General features: G+C 37.2%; 1 protein-coding gene across 4 annotated transcripts in view; it reads left to right on the plus strand.

Annotated features, from left to right (window-relative positions):
* The window catches only part of LOC18438147 (Zn-dependent exopeptidases superfamily protein), a 97,381-nt gene that overhangs the window by 18,091 nt on the left and 61,755 nt on the right, over nucleotides 1-17,535 (plus strand). For 2 of the 4 annotated variants that reach the window (XR_016057517.1, XM_020669833.2), the window contains exons 4-10: nucleotides 4,896-5,002; nucleotides 5,095-5,195; nucleotides 8,206-8,293; nucleotides 10,223-10,311; nucleotides 12,261-12,400; nucleotides 12,510-12,675; nucleotides 13,158-13,293. Coding sequence is in view for 2 of the 4 variants with exons in the window: in XM_020669833.2 (XP_020525492.1) it covers nucleotides 4,896-5,002; nucleotides 5,095-5,195; nucleotides 8,206-8,293; nucleotides 10,223-10,311; nucleotides 12,261-12,400; nucleotides 12,510-12,675; nucleotides 13,158-13,293 (827 nt within the window). In the remaining 2 variants the exon portion in view is untranslated. The remainder of the gene's footprint in view (nucleotides 1-4,895; nucleotides 5,003-5,094; nucleotides 5,196-8,205; nucleotides 8,294-10,222; nucleotides 10,312-12,260; nucleotides 12,401-12,509; nucleotides 12,676-13,157; nucleotides 13,294-17,535) is intronic. The other 2 variants (XR_016057518.1, XM_020669834.2) reach the window with 1 other exon arrangement.

Consider the following 17,535-nt stretch of genomic DNA (forward strand, 5'->3'; position numbering starts at 1 on the left):
CCAATTGAAATGACCTGCATCCATAGGGACGACATCGCCCCACACCTTATCTTTATAATGCTTTCCAATAGAAAAAGAAACTAGACAATATTTTCACAGCTGCCCCATTAATGATAAGATTGCAAATCTTCTTGTAGGCCGTGCATCGAGTGTGGAAAAAATTAGTGCGCAACCAATCTGCCTCATCTACTACTTTAGGTGTCACCATGCTGCGCCGGATCACCAAAGCCTCCCCATGGTCATGCTCTTCTCCCTCAAGCTCTTCATCATAAATAGGGTTTCCATCAAAGGATAGTTTGTTGTCCTCATCGTAAACCTCCTCAGCAAGGGCCACAAATTTTCTATTCGGGCACTGAGAAGAGACATGGCCTATCCCCGAACGCTTAAAGCATTTGTTGGTGCTGTTGTTCGAGCGATTTGGTCCGACTAGAACTAGCCCCAACACCCACAGTTTTCTGCTGTTTGGATGGACCAGCAGGCCAAGAGGACTGTCCACCCACTAGATTTCCACCTTTTCCCTTAAATTCGCTTCCACGGCCACTTGAGCTATCTTGGCTTGGAGCCTGCCTTGATGATGGACGCCTCAAATGAGCTTCAACCTTAACTGCAAGGTTTTATTCATCTTGTGATAGAGGTATTGCAAATGATTTTCAGGCATGTATTTTTCTTTTAATTTCTTTTTCATCTTCTCCCATATATTAATTTTAGACTTTCCCATCCTCTCTCTTTTAGCCCTAAGTTGTTCCCACCTTGCTGTGGCACCTTTTTTCAATTTTATGGCAATAATTTTTACCTTTTTATTTTCAGGTACATCCTTATAGTAAAAACCCTTTTTACTGTATTTAACCAATCTATAAACTCCTCAGGTTGAGGCTCACTGTCAAAATCAGGTATATCCACCTTCAAATCGACATCCCGAGAGTGACGCAACCCACGTCTAGGTCTACGGTCGCTATCCTCATCACTCAACTCTACACGCGAAGCGTGATAGTGAAAGGGGTTGTATTCGAGATCCTCTTGGGTTGAAAGATCATCGTCTTGGCCATTATTGAGGCTCGCTTGTGTCTGCTATTGAACTTGTCTTTGAAGTTTATCAATTCTCTCATTTCATAGGTTTGTCGAAATCACAAACCCTAAACAATTAATCAACAAAAACGGCTGAAATTAGCAATATCTAGGTTGTTTTGGCAAAATTTTGGCCTAAATCAGCAAACCCTAGACCCCATTGTAAGTTCTCTCTCTTTGTTGCTAACTTAGGGAACCAAAAAAAAGTGGTGCTACAGTAACTCCGAATGTGCTATAGTAACTTCTGTGTAGATCGCGTGCTTAGATACCATTGGATGTAGGAGAACTTGAAGAAATATAGAAATCAGCAAGAAAGTACTGACACAAGCAATTTTGGAGAAACCCTAAAGCTTTTTCCTACTTATGGCTCAAGCTTTAGGCTTCTTTTATAAGACAAAGTCTTTCTTTTCGTAAGGAGGAATATGTGAATGTCTCTCCAGCCCATTCTCACCCTTATTTATAATGAAAAATTATTGTTTTGGACAATATTTATCCATGCAATTAATTTTTGACCAAAAGGTCCTAACTTAAGTATAACTTGAAAATAAACTCCATAACTTCAATTAAAATATCTAAAACGTTCCAAGGTTAATATTGTAAAAATAAAATCTAAAAAGTCTCTAACTATTCCAGCAATGAAATAGATAAAATAAACATCTAAAATAACTTTTAAAACTAAAAAAAAACATTCAAACTATTTCTTGCTCTTCTTGTTATTCTTGGAAACCCTCTTAGTGTTTTCATCATTCAAATATGAGCGAAAGTTAGGAGGAATCTGTTGGAAATATGACCTATTAAGGCCTAAATTCCAGTAGTTTCTCATTCAGTGGGAGTGATTGAGATATTGAAATCTTGGCTTCTTGCGAAATGGAGCCCAAATTCTTTTATCCCGAGTACGCATGAGGCATCGAGAGTTCACGTGTTGAGAAAGCAATTTCTCAAGGAGGTGTGAGGGTCACCTCCTAGTCAGGATTTTATAAGTTAGCCTCATGCTTAGCTGCAATCGGCCATAGTTTGGAGAATCCAAATGAGAAAAATAGAACTCAAGTACTTATTGAGTATTTGCCCTTTATAGAATGGTCAAGACTTGTGGGACATAAGTCCGTATCGTGACACAAGACCATTGCATGGCATGTGCATTGTCATTTCGTACAAGAAACCATTCTTCCAAATGCATTATTCAAGTTTGGAAGAGCCAGTGCGCATGTGCTTTGAGAGGACCCCTATAATTGAGTTGGATCATGTTCCACAGGGGTACACCTGTAATCCATTGAGAGCCGAATGATCGGAAGTTCTGGCTCAACGGCTTTGATATGACCAATTATGTGTCTCTGTTTTAGACTGTGGAACATAGGTCTATTGGGTCGATCTGAGACTCGGCGGAATATCATTCGGGACTAGCCCAATGGAGTACTCCGATACCTATAGTTATTAGCCTGAGATCTCACTATACCTTTTGTCCGATTTTATAATGATGAGAAAAACCTAATAATTGCTCAAAAAGCCTTCAAATATTTATTGTGAATTTTAGAGAATTTTTTGGAATTTTATTTGCTAAAAAAAATAAGGCTTGTCATATTGTTGGGGTCAAATTCCACTTTAGTCCTGACCTGGTAGTGCTATGTGGTGTCCGACTGGCCATAGGGCAGCCACATGGCACCCCACACCTCACTCTAGGATCATCGCCCAATTGGGCATTGATCCTTAAGCGGGGGACTAGATTGGCATTTGGTTGCTTGTTTTATAAGGGGTTGTGTTATGGCGTCTTGTTATATATTGTTATATAATGTTATAAATTAAGGCCCCTTTTTTATCACATGTCTTAATTAACTCACACATGGGTCATGCATGGCATGTGTGAAGTTTAATTAATTTATTTATTTGATATTAAAGAGAAAATGCATTTTTTAATTTGAGTTAAAAAATATCTTCACACACGTGTGAATGGGATATTATCTTTAAATTGATTGGTTTGAAATTTTAGATCTACAAAGTGATTGGCTTTGATAAAGAAGAATATCTCCACATGTATGAGCTTTGCCAATTACTTGTTTGCCCTTTAGCCTTTGTGGTTATCTACTCTAATACATTATTAAAAAAACTAAAGGTATTTTTGTAAGGCCATATTGGATACAATTAGAACAAAAACATTGGCCAAGGACAAAATGGTAAAGTGGCATAACTTAGGGTTAGGGTGAGTGATAATGGTGTGAAATCCCATCCCTTCATCCTAGTGGTTGGATGATGATGGGTGGCTAGGTACATTAGCCTCACATGTGCCTTTGGATTAGTGCATCAATGATATTGATTGAATCCAAAGTTACACCTATGTTATAAAAGCACATCATGATATCTCAAACCCTAGCTATCTTAACTCTTGAACCATTTTGGAAAATTGTTGCTCCCCTCTTTTTTCTAAGGTTTTGTGAGAGAAAATTGAAGAGAGAGAGCTTTAGAGTTCCATTAATAGTGCTCTTGATGGTGGTCTTCCTTTCTTATGCTTAAGTCTATAGTGTGCATTTATCAAGGTAAACGCCATTGAATTTTCTTTTCTCATAAGATCATATCCTTAGCATTTATAGTTGCTGGAGTTTTGAATTTAGAAAAGTTTCATTGATCTTAGAATCCCCATTTGATCATCTTTTTCATCATGCTTATTCATAGTGGGGTCCTTCATGAGTTATAGCTTATATGCATGAGAATCCATGATCATGCATAGTATCCATTAATTACTTTGCTTCAAACCCATCGAATAATTTAGTCTCAGAGTGTCACTCCGTTTTCAAAACTTTTTCATCACGTTTTTACCTATGGGGGTTCATAATCTTGCCATACAAGACTGTTTTGGTGGTCCGAGGGACCACCGTGTGTAGTTTGGCCATAACTCTCTTGTTCTTTATCCGATTCGATTCACACGTTTCGCATTCTGTTTTGGATGATAATGCCAATGTGTTGAGATCTTAAGAAGTGATTTTAAGGTGCGTAATTTCTTCCCATTTGGATTAGACACTCTTGGGAGATTGAACCACTTTTGTACAATTCGAAAGGACAAAATTAAGTTTTTATAGGGCCCGATTGCGTGGCCCCGGCACAAGGGGTTCGAAACATGGCTTTCCTATTTTAATTTGGCATTCTAATTCCCTGTTTAGTTGATTTTATTCTTTAGAATTTTGTTTAGATTTGTTGCTTGATGTATTTAAGCTTTGGGACATAGTTTATGTAATTTGTGCTATGAAAGTGTAATTCATGAGCTAGTATTGCTTTATATGTAATTGCCCCATAAGGAGTTGGTATTTGAGTTTATTTACAGTGGTTATACAAGGCTAGAAATGGTTGTAATTGTTATGTAAAAGGATGGTAACTTATTCACTTAGCTTGGTTTTTAGCAAGTGGCTTGTTGAAGGTGTCCACTTTGCCTTGTTTTTTGGCTTGGAAATTTGCTCTTGTCATTGTATCCACTTTCAGAATTTGTCACTCCCAAACAAGATACTCATGGCTACTTGTTATGCTCCGATCACCATCATCAAGATCTCTATGTGATTTGATGGTTCATGAGGCACCTTATCATCTCTTGTCTTTCTTTTCCTATATCCAATCTGAAAATGGATTGATCACATGACCATATTTCACGTTGCGGATCATGTAGTTCATGTGGACTCTGGTCCTTAGGGATCTGGTTTTTCGTAGTTATTACCTTTCTAGCCTGCGTTGTTTCAATGCCTGAAGTTGTGAACATAGGTTTCGAAGCAGATGCTTGGTATTTGATAATTGTTGATGTTTCCTGTTATGATTCTAAGAATCAACATTATAACTCTCTCAAAATAATACAGGATTTCATCTGCAGATTCAAAAGATAGTGATCCGTCTGTTCTCGTTAATGGCCATTTTGATAGTCCACTTGGATCCCCTGGTGCTGGTGATTGTGCCTCTTGTGTAGGTGGGTTGTCGAACATGCGTCAAACTCTACATTTTTTTTCTTCTAGTTATGTCTTGTGCTCATTCGTGGACTAATATAATCTATTCTTGCAGCATCTATGTTGGAGCTCGCACGGCTCATAGTTGAATCTGGTTGGGTTCCACCTCGGCCTATTATATTTCTCTTCAATGGTGCTGAAGAGGTTTTTCTCTTGGTAAGTAACTGTAAATAAATTTAAAGCGTGAAAGGCTTGCCTTTACAACTTCTTTCCTTTGGCTTTTGTAGGGGGCATCCATTTAAGGTTATTAGAATTTAAACTGATTTTATTCATGAATTTTTTTTTTGTTTGGGGGAGGGGGCGACCCTAGAAAATAGGTTTTTTGAGGAGAGTTACATGGGCCCACCATTCTTATGGAGGGTCATATATGTGCTCATATGAGCTCGAAATCACTTTTTTCAAAACTGTTCATTTGGTGATTTTAAAAACCTCTACAAAATAGTGTCAAACAAATCCCCTAAGATGGTGATGAACGTTGGAGTATGTGATCTTTTTCCTACACACACATATAGTAAAAGATCCTATAAGCCAACATGCTTATACTGTAGATTAAGCCCATTACAGCTAGAGTGCTTTGTTGGACTACAAATTTTGCAGAGATGCTCATCTCATTTTGGCAATCAAAATAAGAAAAGAAAATGAATTCACAAAAAAGAAAGAGCATGTGGTCCATTTTTGGTGCTGTTCATTTGATTGGTGGTGGATTTGGGCTTTCAAGAGCTCAAATGTTGTGTGTGTGTGTTTTTTCGAGGTAAATTGTTTGTTTTTTGAACCAAAGACATTGTGCAAATCCCTCTAGCAATGTGCCTTAACGAACCGGCTTCTAGTGTAGCATAAGCATTGGCTAATAAAATCTTCTTCATATCTATTTTGGATGGATTCAGATACTTCAGCGAGGTCATGCTTTATTTTGTACTTCACACGTGCTCATTTTCTATTTTCTGGGCTTTATGTTCCATCTGAAAGCTTCTCAATTATGGTTGCATTGATAATTGGTCATTTAGAGCTTTATACATGATACTGTTTTCTTTTCTAAATGTGTATTTGCACCTGCACATGTGAGCCATTCTGTTATGTTGTTCATTCAGTATATTTCTATATGTCATGCTTAATGCTGTCTTTCCCCTTGTTTGGATCTTTGGAAATGTCAAGCCAGAATTGTAGTATCTTGGATTTGGGGCAGGTGGAACCTTTTTAGCGGCCTATTTGGAGGCAAAATTCCTGGAATTTCCAAGAAAAGTAGAAAAATATTTGGAGACCAATTGCCCCATATCTTGGATAAGTCCGTAGAAAAAAAGTAGTTATATCAAAGATATGCAATTCACATATCCAAGTTGGCACATGTAAGAGAGAAAGAGAGGGGACTTAGAGAAAGAAAGGAGTTAGAGAGAATATGCAGGGTTAGGGAGAGAGGATTCGAGAGAGAAAGGATACCATATGAAAGAGAAATGACATTGTAAGAGAGAAAATAATTAGAGAGGAGTTAGAGAGAGAAAGGGTATGGTTAGAGAGGAATTAGAGATAGAAAGGGCATGATTTGAAAGGAGTTAGAAAGAGAAATGACATGGTCAGAGAGAGAAAGGAGTTAGGGAGAGGAATGGCAAAGAGCATAGTCAGAGAGAGAAAGGACACAGTACAGGAGTTGGAGAGAGAAAGGGCATTATTAAGGGAGAAACATAGGAGTCAGAGAGAGAAAGGTACGATTAGAGAAAGAAAAGAGAGTTAGGGAGAGAAAGGGCATGGTTAGATAATGGAGTTTGAGCCTTAGATAAATTAGTTAGCGAGAAATGTCTTAGTTAGAGTGAGAACAGAGTTAGAGAGACTTTCAAATGCTCAATGGCTTTAACTTTCAATGCCAAAATCATATGCTTTTTTTCCTAAAGTTAAGAAAATAAAAGGCGATCCTCAAAGAAAAAGTCATAGTTTTGAATAAACATAAACTAATCTTTCAAAGGAAGGAGAAATAAAATTACATTATTATGATTTTAATATTATCATCATCATCATCCTAGCCTTATTCCGACTATTTGGGGTCAGTTACACGAATCTTGTTCTTCCATTTTGCTCTATTAAGGGCCATGCCCTCAGTTAGATCATAGTCAAGATCATAGTCAACATATCTCGTTTTTACTTCCATCCATATCCTTTTCGGCCTTACCCTTGCCCTTTTAGATCCTTTCAGTTAAACCAAATCATGCCTCTTGACCGGTGTTGTTCTAGGTCGATGCTGCACATGGCCAAGCTACCTAAGTCCACTTTTCCACATCTTATCACCGGTTGGAGCTACCCTTAAGTTCTTTTGGATGTATTCATTTCGAATTCCATCCATTGTTGTCTTGCTACTCATCCATCTCAACATCCTTATCTTAGCTACACTCATTCTATGGATATGCTGCGTCTGGAGTACCCAACGTTTTATCCTATGAGGCATGATTGGTCTTACAACCATCCTATAGAACTGCTTCTTCAATTTCATGGTAATGCGATGATCACACGAGACTCCAGGAGCACATATCCACTTTGTCCACCTAGATCTAATTCTATGCATGTCATCTTCTTCAATCTCTCCATTCTCGTGGATTATCGACCCAAGATGTAAAACATAATTTCTTTTAGAACGATCTAAATATATAAATAAAAATATCTACCCTTTCAACTATGGGGAGAATCACAAGGATATAAACAGATCGAAAAAAAGAAAAATCATAAACCTTTTATGACTTGAAAATAAAATAAAATTGACAAATTCAAGATTTATAAGCAAGTAAGTGGAATAGTAGATTTGCAAAACCTGAATTTCATCAAGATGTTCACCAAAGCAACATTTATCCAGAATCTAGGATTTGTATCTCCTAGATGATTCATATCTAGGATTTGATTCAAATTCCCGACTGAGATTTCAAAGGAGTCAAAGGAGTGGTAGAGTGCTATATTTAGATCCTTTTTGTACTGGATTTTTAATGTAGACATGAAAAAGATTGACGAAGGCTGGTCATTTGTGTAGAAGTTCAGCAGTTCTTTGGAGATCATTTGCATGGATCTTTTTTATTTGTCATTCCTTAAAAAATTTGCCTTGAAGTTATTATGCCATCTAGGATAGTTGTTTTGAGGTTCTTTCTAGTGGATCATATACCTCTATTCTTAATATCTATGGATTTAATTCTAGGGTTCCCATGGATTTGCAACAACGCATAAATGGTACAATTCAATTGGAGCTTTCATAAATATTGAAGCATCTGGCACTGGTGGCCTTGGTAAGTTTGGACTTAATATTGTTAAATTTTTGTTTTAGTCATTTAGGGATAGCGTGCATCTCAATATAAATTTCAGTCACAAGGCATCCCAAAAAAGTTGGTAGCCATGTGGAAAGTTATTTTTATGTTAACTTAGGTATGAGGGTCCTTTTTTTTCTCTCATGTTGATTCATATTTGCTCCTTACTTGAAGTGATTGAAAATTGGCTTGTTGGTTTAAACTTTACGTGTTTTTCTCATTCTTCTAATGAGTTTGGTTTTCCATTTAATTGATATTTTTTCTCCTCTTAACGCAATTGGAAGTAGTTAATCATATGAGTTCTAATCTATCACAAATTCACTTAAGGGGAATGTACTAATGGTTTAGAGAACATTACTTTTCTATCTCTTACCCCTTCAGCCCTTCCTCCAGTCTTGGCAGCCATCTTGTGCTTGATGTAGGCCATGTTGGGGCTTACTTAAACTCAATTTTGTTGGCTCCTCACAGTGTGTCTCTGGCCTGGATGGAGTTGGGGGAGTTGTGTAGGAATGTCAATGGAAGAGTTAAGTACTTCTTTGGGCCCTATTGTCCTATGTGATTCCATCGTACTGCGGGCAAAAGCAAATCCTACAGGTTACCAGCTTTGTGATTTAGTTTCTTTGTCCCCTATTATCATTGAAAGTTCTTGTGTCAACTTCAATATGTCATTAAGTGGTTGCTTACAGAAAATGGGGCATCTTGGGATCTGTCTATGGTCTTTGAAGTTATTTCCAACTAGCGCAGATTGGTGGCAGTAGGGTTTTGCCATGTCCTTAGAGAGGACAATGAGGTGGCCAGTGGACTGGCTAAGACAAAAGGTGGTGGGCAAAATCTTAATGATGGAGGGGGTGTTTTGGGTTAGTGACATGTCAAGCTGTCATTTCTTGGATCTTTACTTTGTTGTAATTTATACTTTCTTCCTTTATAAAGTGTTTATTTTCAATGAAAGGTACTTGTATTAGCTCAGTTAATCAATTCTCCCATTCATGGTATACTGCCATCTGTGGTATTCTGAATGTTTTTTTATTTGGTGAATTTTTGCAGTGAGCAATATCTTGTGTTTCTCTTCCAAGATGGCATGCTTCTGTTATAATTATGCATTACATAATGGATTTGTCCATGGTTGTACATGATTACAACTGCAGGGATAATTCTGACATTGCATCTCTTTTATTTCTTATGCCATTTGTTTAAAAGTAAGGGCACACTACTTCTAGTAAAAGCCCTCCATAGTTCTGAACTTGAATTTTTCTAGTTTGTGGTCTTTCAACAAAAATAGAACACTTTTGGACAAGACTTTTCATAAATAGAATTTCCAAGTTCCCAAACTTGCTTGTGTTTACCATCTTTTTAGTATATGTATGATTACCTGTCCAATATGGTTTTATTTACTTCCATATTTGTTTCCTGGAGTGACTGTCAGCAGGGAGGCACAAGGTAATCACTTGGATTTTCATGCCTGACAATAGCCAATTAAAGGAACAGGGTAGGAGAGGGATTACAAAGGACCTTAATTGTTGAAAAGGTCCCACTCACAAACACTTGAGATGAACATATTACTTCTCACTTCTCGCTTAGAAAATCTTACATTTCTCCATTACTACAACTCTGAATCAAATGTCGGGTTCCTTTTTACTTTTTTCTCTTAATAACTGCCATCATGGCAGTTGGGATTTTAAGATTGAATCTGTAAGATAGACACCCATGCATGCCTTTTCTCTGCTATTAAATTCCATGCTTTAATTTATGGCTTCTCTTATTTAATTTAGAATTCATGGAGGAAACGATATAATGAAGAGTTCATCTTCCCATTATGAGGGCATCAACTTTCCTATCATCTTCCTTAACTGCTGCATATTTTTCTGTGGCTGTAAATTGTTGTTTGACTGAACTTGGTGTATAAATGGACAGATTTAGTTTGCCAGTCTGGACGTGGCTCATGGCCGTCTTTCATGTATGCCAAATCTGCAGTTTATCCTATGGCACATAGTTCAGCACAGGTTTGTACTGAACTTCTTTAACTCCTTGAATTGATTGCTTTTAATATGTTTCATTCTTAGTATTTGTACTTCAGTGGAAGAACTTTTAGGCATGGTTGTGAGATGCAATGGAAAGAACATAAATATGTGGCTCTGGTTCTGTCATCAATAAATTGATAAGGCATTTATAACCAAAGAAAGTATCATTGGAGTGGGTTCGCAAACATCAGGGCATATTTTTGTAAAGGGAACATTACATTGAACAGTTAGCAATGTTCAAAAAGGCAGAGGCAGCCGCCTAGGTGGCCAGGTGGCCACCTAGGTGGGCGTCCAGATACCTGGGAGGCCCTATGGGAAGGGGGTTGCGGTGGGGGCCATATGTTGTTTTGTATGTGTGTGTTTTGTGAATGTGTGTGTATGTGTTTGTGTATTCATGCGCATGTATGTGTGTGTCTGAGGTCTCGCATGAAATTCTTAAAGATCATCCTCTCTTTTTCTTTTTTATTCTTTTGGATCTGTTTTGGTGAGAGAGAGGTCTCGAACACTTAGAGGATATGGAGAGAGAGAATATGTGAGAGAGAGGGACCTCACATCGAACACTTGGAGGACATGTTCTTCTTTTTGTTATTCTTACATGTAAAGAGGGAGCATATGGGTCCATGTGTATCTTTGTGTGTGTATGTGTGTGTGCGTGAGAGAGAGAGGCTGCACATCGAACACTTGGAGTCCATCTTCTTCTTTTTCTCATATATAGAGAGAGCACATAGACTTGAGAGAGAGAGAGAGAGAGAGAAAGAGAGAGAGAGAGAGAGAGAGAGAGAGAGAGAGAGAGAGAGAGAGAGAGAGAGAGAGAGAGAGAGGGGCAGTACCGGGCTTTATTTTTTTTGGGTGGATTTTTTAAGGGATGGCACTACGTGGGAGCCTAGACCTCCTAGGCGCCCGCCTTAGGCATGCACGCTCAGACCCCACCGCCTAGGCGGTTTGTCGGCTAGGCGGCCAGGTGGCCAACTTTTTCTTCACTGACAATTAATTTCACTTTTAATGCAAGTCTTTCTAGTTTGTTTAGACAACTAGTATGTTTGATTTGATACAGATGTTGAAGTTAGTGGAGGTAACTTTTACTGTTCTACAAAAGCTTATACGAAGTGAGGGAGTTCGCTTTTGCATTTAGTTTGATACAACCCGTCTCCATTGTTTTTTTGTCTCCCAAGGGGTCCGACTAACAATGTTTGAGGTAAATCTGCCTTCCACTGTAAGAGTTCCTGAAAAGAAAAGGGAAAAGACCGTTATTTCCATCAGCGTGGCTCTTGCTTTTTCCTCTAGATATCACAAATACTTGTTGGACCCATGAAATTTGAAGATTCTTGCCGAAGTTGTTCCCGATCAAGCCGACCATGGATAATTCTTTAGGAATCATTGGCCGAAGCATGGCCCAGAATGCCCTTGAAGGGGACAGCACATGCTCTTTCACTCTCAGATAAACTATATTTTGTAAAAATGAATTTTTGAGGCTAAGGGCTCTCGTGATGATGTCCTTGACTTTTTCACTAAGTCCTTAGTCTATCTCAGTAGGTTGTCCTGGACATCTTGTTGTTTCTTTTTCCCATCTATTCCAGAGAATTTTCTTTCGAAGTATCTTCCAAAGAAGGTGGCTTTCCTTTGGTAACTCCATTTAATAACGTTGATATGTTCATGACCTAGGAAACCTATTCCGATGAATACTCATTCCCATTACTTTTAGTTTGAGGCTAGGCAGATGGATTATTTATTATTTGTACAATAATTGAGAAATCTATCATTACTTATAAGTTATAACTACTTCTGGGATTAAGATAATTTGAGTTGCATGCTGGATAGATATTGTGGTTATGGGTGTTTCAGTGTTAGTGCTTCTTGCTTCGTCTGTATGTCTTTCTTGTATTTAACCTTGGTATTGGTGTTATCTTGAGCAATTTAAAATTCTTGTGCAGGATGTCTTCCCGATCATTCCCGGTGACACAGATTATAGAATATTTTCCGAAGATTATGGTGACATCCCAGGGCTTGATATTATATTTGTTTTTGGTGGTTATTTCTATCATACATCCTATGACACAATAGAAAGACTATTGTATGCGATACAAGTGATTTTTCTGTAATTTATTTAATTTCTATCTATTTTAGATGTTTATTTGCAATAATGGCTTATATTTATGGAATGTGTACCCTGTAATATGCAGACCTGGGAGTCTCCAAGCGCGAGGAGAAAACTTGTTGAACTTGATCAAGGGTTTTGCAAACTCTTCAGAACTGCAAAATGCCCAGCAAAGGGCATCTGCTGGAGATGTACGGAATGGAAGCAAGAACGATCGAGCTGTCTTTTTCGATTACTTGACATGGTTCATGGTATGCTTCATTTTTCAAGTTACTTACTTATCATGGGTTAAATATATTAGAAAAATGATTACAATGTTGTCATGGTTTCTTCAAGAAGGAAATTACTTACACTATTGTAATACATAGTTGTATTTCATAGAATGGATATGTTGAACAGTATTCTCAGTTAGACATTGTTTTCATGCCGTATGCTGGTCATTTGCACCTTAGGCTAAGTTGTAGTTTTTTCTGTTTTAATGTATTTATCAACTTGTAGAAAAATTTAATGTCCCCTTCGTTCATACATGTCTCATCTAAGGAGCTGAACGTTTATGACACTAGGCATGATATAGATGCTCTCATATATCACACTCGATGGGATATAAGTTCTTTTATATAGATTTTTTTTTATTTGCAGCATTCATTCTCTGATTTGGTTTGCCAGATCTCTAAAATTATTTTGGAAGTATGTTATCAAGGTGACTGTTCTTATGTTCATCCATTTGTTGCAGATATTCTATACGAGAAAGGAAGCTCTGGTTTTGCACAGTCTTCCGATGGTTGTACTCCTTCTGGTGCCATTTTTCTTGAATTTCTCAAATGTTGGTGTATCCTCCTGGTTTGGGATGTTTTTGGAAATGATTAAGGGTATGACACATACTGATGCTGACTCTTATTCTTCTTACAATGAAAGCTTCGTTCTGCTATATATAAAGCTTTCATATGTGTTGTATACGTTGATTGACTTCTTTATCAGTTGATTTTTTTGCTGTTTCTGCGGTTGTTATAAATTGGGTGCCTATTCATGGGCATATGCGTGCACACACAATACAACTATAGAGATAATTATACTAGCATGCAACATGTATGATACACTGTAGAAGAGAGAGAGGAGTCAATAAATGTAAAGACTAATAAAGTACTCTATATTTACCCAACTTAATTGACTCTTAAAGAAAATGAAATAATTGAAAAATAAAAATTAATACAGTTGATTATGTTCAGTAGATCAATGGAGAGAATTATTAAAGCACATATATAATGAATTGGCTGGCATGGATCAAATTAACAAAGCGATGATGTCTTCACAAGGCCATGTAAATAAATAAGTAGATATCTGGCACATATGTAATGAATTGGTGAGCATAGACAATAAGTAGTCATTGTTAAGTGATGCCCAGTAGAAAATAGTAATAATGTAGAGTGCATCACTATTTAAGCAAGGTATAAGAAAAAAATAAATGTATGGTGCATTAGTTATCTATAGCGGTTTCTATTTGAAACCAAATTGGTGCTTATTAAGAACAGGAAGCTTAATAAAGATGAGTGACAATGTGGACCTTCATAATCTGCTTGGCAGTCCTGTAAAATTTAAACAGGAAAAAACGCTATATTGATTTTGAAGACACGCAAGCATGAAAAGGAAAAATATCATCAATGTAAATATCTTGATTATTTTGATAACCTATATTTAAAGTAAACTAAAATTAGAATGTAATAGCTTCTTACTATCTAAGCGTGTATGTATTAAAAAAAAGAAGGAAGAATATGTAGAGTGCATTAGGCAAGTTCCAAGAAGTATAGTTTCCAATAATGAAGATAGAGAAATATGAGGATTATTCATTTATAAATTGTTAGTTGTTATTCTTGTACATGTTAAAAGTGCAAATGCAAGAAACTAACCTAGAACAATTTTGATAAGATGAAAGCCTAAGATGGAACCAAAAAAAAAAAATCTGAAACTTAAAAATAATCTTTTCTATTATATTAAATGAGGGTTTGGAGGGGCATATGCGTGTGTCAATGTTTAAGATTTTAAAATGAATGTCCCTGTAAATGGAACAAACTTACCATTGATGTGAGACCCAGAATATTACCCAATCAATACTACTCTTCTACTCCAAACTCCAAACTCCAAACTCCAAACTCCATTGCTCTCTCTTTCTCTCTCTCTCTCTCCTCTCTCTCTCTCACTCTCGTGTCGCTGGCGACGTCTTCCCTCATGGATTCCAAGATCTCTCTATTTCTCAACAAGAGTCATCCTCCATTCTTCCTCATTCTCGTGCCTTGTTTGTCCTTCTCCGAATATGTCTCTGCCATTCCTTTCAATATTTGAAAAGGAGCTTGGCAACTGCACATGAAATCACAATATTCCTATACCTTGCTATTTCTCACGTCAACAACTCCTTGATACTATTTTCAAGGCAGGATTAAGACAGTAAAGTTCTAATTTGTCTTTCTATAAGTCAAAGATTAGCAAGCAAAGTTCCATTTTTTTTAATCTTATCGAAATTTTGATGATTAATATTTTACATTTTCAAGTTTAACATGTACATAACATGATGATTAATATTTTAAGTTGGGCTTAGTTTTATTTTTTTGGGTTCCATCTTTGGATTTTCATCTTATTGGAATTTTACTGGATTAATCTCTTCATTTGCATTTTAGAATGTAAATTAAAAAAAAAAATAAAAAATACTCAAGTTGTATTTTAGAACTTTGCTTGCAAATCTGTAACCTAAAAAGAAAAAGGAATTTGAAACTTTGCTTAATTGAAACTTATCTTCAAAATAATATTGGCGAGTTGTTACAATGGTAAATAGAATGGTAAAGGTAGATTGTGATCCCTTGTGCAGTTGAAAAGCCACATTTGCAAATTGAAGAGGAGTGATCGAGATTGAGGAGGAGAAGACGGAGAAACAAAGGGTACGAGAATCAAGAAGAATGGAGGATGGCCATTTATGAGAAAGACGGACCTTGGAATCTGTGCTTGAAGACAAAGGGTTGTGTGTGGTTAGAGATAGGGACATCAGGAGAGAAAGAGTAGTGGGTTTCGAGTGATAGTAGTTTTGATTGGGTGATCTTTTAGGTCTTACACCAATGGTAATTGTTTTTTTCAACTATAGAGGGAAACTCATCCTAAAATTTGTACCTAGACACGCTTGCATACCCCTCCAAACCCTCATTTAGTATAATAGCATAGGTTCATATGTTCTTACAGGAATATGTATATTGTTGTGAAAGTGAATAATGGCTCCTAAGTTATCTTTAATTGTATTTTAAGCCATCTTTAATTGTATTCTAAGCCCCAAAGGATGATATGTTAGATCTCACCTAACCTTCTCTCTTGCTTTCTTTCTTCACGTATCACTCATCCCTCTTTTTTTTTTAATCTGGCCTTTGATCTCTCTCTCTCTCTCTCTCACTATTTTCTCCTTTCTCCTCTCCTTGGTTGCTACTGTATTTTTGAATTGGTAGTGGAGAAAGGTTACTTAGAGAGGTTTCTTTTGAAACCCTAAAGATGTGATCTGGTCATGTTAAGGTCTCCAAGAGTCCTCATATCTTTTCTCACTAGTTCTATCCATGTTGTTTTGGGCCCTCCCTTTGCCCTTTAGAGCCTTCTACTTGAACCAAATCGTACCTCGTAACTGGTGTTGTATTAGGTCTATGCTAAACATGGCCATGATAAATTAGTACATCGACCAAATAATTACCCCGAGAATGGGTATGTACCCCCTAGGTCCGGTTAAGCAGGCCTTCTTAAACCACTTGATTTATGTGATACTTGGACAAGCCTCGCGGTCACTAGCTCGGCAATCGGATAATGGGGAAAAGAGTGTAGAGGAATATCTGCCATGGGGTTGAGCATGAGAGCCAAGCACCCTTCTATCTTCTGGTTTATATGATACCAGAAGAGGAGTCGAACCCTAATCTCGGTAGCCTAAGGCCTAGGAGTGTGAGTTAAATGCCTTATGTGAGTTGCCTTGTATGGTTTGGGCTTGATCTTGCTTGGCATGGGATGAAGGCTGGCTGTTTTTTTTTTTTTAAAAGGGAATTAACTAGATTGATTAAGGTTTGGTTCAAAGGGTTTAAGGTTAACTAAAAAAGAGCCAACTAGGGTTAGGGTTTAGGTTAAGTGTAGAGACTTAACTGGGGTCCTAACTATGGTTAGGGGGTTTAGGGTTAGGTTCCTATGGTTAGATGAGCGCTAGGGTTTTCTCTCTCAAAAAATTTCTCTTCTAAAATTAAAGTGATGGAGTTTCTCTCTTTAGCTAAGAAAAAAATCTCTTCCACACATCAAGGGTGAGGCCTTGGCCTTTATATGGAGGGGCTTTTGAACATGGGTGGATTATTAACACTTGGATCGATTGATGGGTGGAAAATTTAAAATAAATTTTGGGTAAAAAGAAAATGACCAATATAAGACTCTTGAATGTCCCAAATATCATGGTAAGTCCTAAAAAATAGAGCCTCATTCCATACCGGTGGTATGAGGCCTTCGTTCTTCATTCTCCAGAGCTAGAACGGACAATTCAACACCGGGAAAATGTAGATCAAGCTGCCACAACCGTTTTGTGGTAAATTTTGTACAGAAACTCCAGGATCTATCAAGCTTTTGGGTTATTCTTGATTTTGTGGATTCATTCACTTTTTTTTTTCATAAGCTTATTTTGATCGATCTTGTGGAAGATCGTCATCTTTTGTTTACCAAATACGCTAGAAAATCAAAGGGATGTTACCACTGTCATTTTGCAAAAGAATCGCAAAAAAACACCTATGGTTTCCGAGTTACAGCCTCTTGAAATTTTCGAAGCAATGAATTTTTGTATCAACATGAAATCGAATAGAATTCGAGCCTTGGATGGGCGTCGATCCGTCCCTTGATCGTAACTTGCCATATACCTAGCGAAAGCTTATTGAGTCATGATCGTATGCTTCATAGATGCAAAGATGTCTTAGAAATACTGAAGAGAGGTCCTATGGACGATATTTTGCAGGAACATCATAATCCATATACTTCTTTCTAGCCTATTTCCAGTCATTCGAGCGAGTCTATCTCTCATGTCGTATATCAAAAGAAGGACCTCGATGAGGGGAAATGACTTATCT

The sequence above is a fragment of the Amborella trichopoda genome, chromosome 6 (assembly GCF_054954075.1).
Source record: "Amborella trichopoda isolate Santa Cruz 75 chromosome 6, AtrichopodaSantaCruz75HAP2 v2.0, whole genome shotgun sequence".
NCBI classification, from domain to species: Eukaryota; Viridiplantae; Streptophyta; class Magnoliopsida; order Amborellales; family Amborellaceae; genus Amborella; species Amborella trichopoda.